Source organism: Puccinia triticina, chromosome 7A (genome assembly GCF_026914185.1).
Source record: "Puccinia triticina chromosome 7A, complete sequence".
NCBI classification, from domain to species: Eukaryota; Fungi; Basidiomycota; class Pucciniomycetes; order Pucciniales; family Pucciniaceae; genus Puccinia; species Puccinia triticina.
In genome coordinates this window covers 7470727-7475967 of record NC_070564.1, presented here as the reverse complement: position 1 = coordinate 7475967, position 5241 = coordinate 7470727, and the positions used below count along the sequence as shown (strand labels likewise).

At 45.4% G+C, this 5241-nt stretch overlaps 1 protein-coding gene across 1 annotated transcript; it reads left to right on the top strand.

Annotated features, from left to right (window-relative positions):
• Positions 1 to 298: 298 nt before the first annotated feature.
• PtA15_7A812 (uncharacterized protein) lies at positions 299 to 4890 on the top strand (the record flags this gene model as incomplete). The annotated part of the gene is made up of 14 exons (XM_053171458.1): positions 299 to 751; positions 865 to 983; positions 1084 to 1100; positions 1193 to 1270; positions 1342 to 1430; positions 2082 to 2474; positions 2590 to 2665; positions 2747 to 3370; positions 3441 to 3686; positions 3761 to 3807; positions 3882 to 4047; positions 4137 to 4374; positions 4462 to 4571; positions 4655 to 4890. 14 exons carry the CDS (start codon positions 299 to 301, stop codon positions 4888 to 4890), a joined length of 2892 nt encoding a protein of 963 aa, XP_053022637.1.
• Between the last annotated feature and the right edge of the window lie 351 nt (positions 4891 to 5241).

Below are 5241 nucleotides of genomic sequence, written 5' to 3'. Positions count from 1 at the left end.
TGACCAATCTATTTATTTAAACCCATACATTAGTTCAAGTTTTGAACCCTCATCAGCAAGCTCAGCCTGAGACGGAAAGATATGCGTGTTGTGTGCATGCTGCTTCATGACCCTTACCGCCATGAGCCTCTACTACCGCCCGAATATACCGGAACTGTCACTATTTAAAGACCACGGTACCCACCCCCCAATGAGGATTTAACTCTCTTCCCACCCACTGCCCTCACTTTTTTAATTAAGTCACCCGTCCAGAATCATATTCCTCATTTTTAACCTGGTTGTCGATCCCATTCTCTTGATGCATCGTCCAATCAGTCGCTCCTACTCTGACTCAGACGATGATCGCCCTTCCTCCTGGGATTCAGCCACTTCTTTCGGATCCCAGTATCAGAACGGCAAAGAGCATCAGCTGCCATCCTCGTTGCGCAAGCTTCTCAACCCAGCCCCCCCGTCATCACCCCCTTCGCCTGTTCATTCTCCAAGTCCTGATATCCCACAAGCACCGCTCGCCAGAATACGCTTGGCTAAACAAGAAAACCAAGAACATGGCGACCTGAGTCGGTTAAGACCGTGGAAGCGGCTCCCATCGCCTTGCTCTTTCGACCCACAACCACCCGTGGCGCTACCACCAATCTACTTCTGCTTACCCTCGCCGCACACTACTGATCCTTCATTAAGATCTTGTTCGCCAATCAGCCCTAAATTTAATCCCTACTATCTCCCAGTGCCCCGATTGCATCGAGAGCGAGTGGTGCGTTTCGCTCATCTCCGGCCATTGTCTTCATTTAGACTGCGGTTCAAAAACGCCAATTCTGAGGTATTGGCTCAGACTAACCGATGCTTGATGAATATTTTTACTTCCAGGTTGAAGATACCTGCCAGTTACCCGATGCACCCGCTCGGCCACGCACGAATCTACCATCATTCGCACCCCCATGCTCTTTAGCAGATGCCAAAAACAGAGATACCAAAGCAAACAACAAGTGAGTGTTGTTGATGCACGGGATCCAGGCGTATTGCGGCCGCACTCATTATTCAAATTTGCTTTGTTCCCCTCTTGGAACTGCGCGACAAACTTTGCAGAACAAAAGCTAATTCGCGTAAGTCTGTACCATAACATCATATGTGGTTAATATGCGCGGATGTCCATTCTCTAAATCTTAGTCGTATTCTACCCAATAATCATGCGTAGCTTTCCTTGATCCGACTTTTCATCGACACGAGTGGCCTTCTGTTTCGAAAAATTTCAACAACGCCCGGGAAAAGGAACGTGAGTTGAAGTAACAATTCCATTTTGTTCCCCGAGACACCCATCTGAATCAACCCTCCCGCTTGTTTCAGGTAACCGTTGTCTAACATGCGGTAGTTCATTCTCAACTTTTGCCAATCTCACTCGTCACGAGAAGAAGTGCCCCGTCGTTACTGCAGACGTTAGCTTCTAGGTTTTCTTTCCCCAAGTTCTGTGAACTTGAAGAACGTCTTTTATTGGGATTCAATTTGACCTGTCCAAGTGATAGCATAAGAGGATAAACTCTTTTTTAACTTCAGCTTTTGATACTACTTACATCTGGCATGTATTCTGGATGGGTTGCTCTATTATCTGCTTTTCGTATTGGTCTTATTTAAAGGATTGGTTTTATAGTCGCTATTTTTGATATATAAACAAAAACTTGGAAACAGCAAGCGAGTTAGCAATGCATTAGCAACCGATATGACATGCCAGAAAGTTATGTGTATCATTCATTTTCGCGCAAATACGGGTAGCGAACTGCAAAGATGATATCGTCCCGGAGTCCCTTCACATCAACCTTCACTCCCAGGCTTTTGTGTGTCAATTGAGATTTTGAAACGGTACATGGTTGAACATTTTTCCGCAGAGGAAGCATCGTCGAGAGATGGAATGTACGGCACTACCAGCTAGTACCATTGCCAACTAACATACGCAAAGCGCTTCGTAAATGAGGTATGTTTTCATGGCCTCATTGGGGTTTAGGTGCGGACTGCGTCCAGTCAATGTTTCGTCTGGCACCCGATCACACGAGATCGGGTATACCCGGTTCCGCGGCTTGATGTATGAGTAGCAGACTGTTTTCGGCACCACTCATCAACGAGCCTACACCGCCCCATTTAAAATTTCCCTGCTGATGGGAGTCAAACACGGCTCCGATGCAATGGTCCCGTGGCTCAATCGACTAATTACATCTCGTCGACATCAGCCTGCCAACTTGTCACCTCTTCGAACACCTGTCAATCATCGGCGCTTCTGTCGGAACAATGCCTCATTTGCACGCGAGCTCGATGTCCGCCAACAAGACTTTGCGCGGTCATCAGACCTTTCAAACAAGTGGGATGTCATCGTTCTGGGTGGTGGACATGCTGGTGTTGAGGCTGCTTCGGCTGCCTCTCGGACAAATTCTCGAACCTTGCTCGTGACTAGTAACTGGAACACAGTAGGAGAAATGAGCTGTAACCCGGTAAAGTAAACCCTGGCTGCTTAAGAAATGTTGAGATGTCATGGGAGCCTCAACTAATGCGATTTTTTTCATGAAATTTTGTTTCTTTGAATATATCATTTCTAATTTTCTGTAGAGTTTCGGTGGAATCGGCAAAGGTACACTAATTCGTGAAATCGACGCGCTGGGTGGAGTCTGTGCACAAGCTTGTGGTAATGAGTCTTTCGCAGCCACATATCTGCTCTGTTTGCATGTGACAATATTAACATCCCTTTCCTTCGGTGAACGATCAGATGACGCCGGCATTGTCTTCCAGATGCTTAATCGCTCCAAGGGACCAGCAGTTTACGGTCCCAGGGCCCAGATGGATCGAGGATTATACAAAGAAGCTATTCAACGCCAAATCAAATCGCATTCGAACCTTGAGGTCAAGGAAGGTACTGTGACCGATCTGTTGCTGGAGGATAATCCGACTCAGAGCGGTGGCATTACTTCCTCGCGTCGAGTAGTTGGTTTGAAACTTGAGACCGGAGAGATACTGCATTGTGCAGCATTGGTGATTGCAACGGGGACCTTCTTGGGAGGGGAGATACATCTCGGTCGGAAGACTTCATCATTCGGCAGGATCGGAGAGTGCTCGTCAACTTCACTATCAAACTCACTGAAAAATTCAGGATTCAAACTGGCTCGAATGAAAACTGGCACGCCTCCACGAATCTCCAAATCGAGCATAAATTTTGATAACTTGATAGTTCAACTTGGAGACATGCCACCAAAGCCTTTCTCCTTCATCAATCAAACCGTCAAACACGCCGATCAACAGCTATGCTGTTGGAAAACTCATACTACCAAAGCCACCCATCAAATTGTCCAACAAAACTTGCATCTCAGTTCGTACGTCCGAGAAGAGGTTCAGGGTCAGCTCACAATATCTTCACTGAGACGACTTGGCTGCTAATGACGTTGTTTTGTTGTTGAATGGCGCAGGCCCGCGTTACTGCCCATCACTTGAGGCCAAGGTCACGAGGTTCTCGCATCGAGACTCTCATATGATTTGGCTGGAACCTGAAGGGTTTCATTCCGACTTGATTTATCCAAATGGCATTTCGACAACCATGCCCGAGGACGCCCAGCTCAGAATGATGAGGACCATTCCCGGCCTTGAAGAGGTGGAGATGGTACAGTCTGGGTATGGTGTTGAATACGATCACGTAGACCCGAGAGAATTAAAGAGTGCGTACCTTGACCAAGCTCGCTTGGATTCCTGATTGATATCTGGATTTACCTATATCGTTCATTACTTTTAGATACATTGGAGACGAAAGCAATCCAAGGATTGTTTTTAGCCGGTCAGGTTAACACATAGCGCGACTTTAAATCACAATTCCTAGTCCCGGACCAAAGCTTACATGATTTGAAAATCATCAGATCAATGGTACAACAGGATACGAAGAAGCGGCTGCACAGGGAGTTCTTGCTGGGATCAATGCGGGTCTCAAATGTCACGACGCCTTTCCCCTGATCCTAACTCGTGCAGATTCGTTTATCGGCGTACTCGTTGATGATCTTACCACTAAAGGAGTCCAAGAACCTTGTAGGCTTCGTTTACAAAATCTAAAGTAGATGGATTCGCATCGCGAATAATGATTCATGTATGTATTCATTGATTGATTACTCTCACAGATCGGATGTTTACGAGTCGAAGCGAATTCAGAGTAGCATTGAGGGTCGACAATGCTGATCTACGTCTGACTGAAAAAGCCCGGCGATGTGGTGTGATAGATGACAGAAGATGGAAAATCTTCCAAGACACCAAATCTAAAATTGATACGTTGGTTTCAGCGCTTCAAGATGTTTCATTGTCTCAGCAGGCTTGGGCCCGACACGGCATCAAGGTTCGCGAAGACGCTGTTCAAAAAACGTCGGTCAATTTCCTCTTCTATCACGTCTCCAAGTCTTATAACGCCCTGATTGGAAAAAGCAAACGTCTTTTTCTGTGATTCAATAGGGCCTTCGATGTCTTGAGGGTACAGGGCGTCAATATGGAATTACTGAAGCCAATTGTAGCAGAAGTAGAAGCCGTTGAGGAAGACACTTGGAGAAGGGTAGAAGTCGAGGGTAATGTTATTTTACTCAGTTCATGATTTAAAACATTCCAACGGAATGAAGCTCAACAGTCTATGTTTTTTTGTCTTGGATAGCACTATACCAACCAATAATCAAACGATACGAGGAAAATGTCAAACAGTTAATAGAAGATGAAAACATGATCCTACCGGTGTCGATAAATTATTCCGAATTAGAATATCTCAGTTCGGAAGCCAGACAGAAATTAAACGAAGCCAGACCTTTGACAATTGGTGTGGCCCAACGTTTGCAAGGTATTGATACTAGTGAATTAATCTTGTTGCGCAAGCACCTGAGGAATTTGGTGTGAATCGTGATATATCTTTGTTCAATCGGTCCTTTTTGTGCCCACCTTTTTGCCTCTCACTTCACTCGAGTAATCAACGGAAAGTTTCTCAAGTCTTTTACCAGTAGCCCGGGATTTGTTTCCAAAAGATGGTACACCTACCCCTCACTCTCTTGCCCCTGTTCTTATGATCTAACTCACCCCAACCACTCTTATCCAAGTTTATTAAAGACACAGATTTACCAGAATACTAAAAAAAAAGTCAAGGGTTCCCCCTGTAAATACACAAAATGAGAAAAAAAAATCATGGGTTTCCTCATTTTACAAACGGATACAACTCAAAAAAATGTAGCTCTCTAAATTCTTAATCTAGCC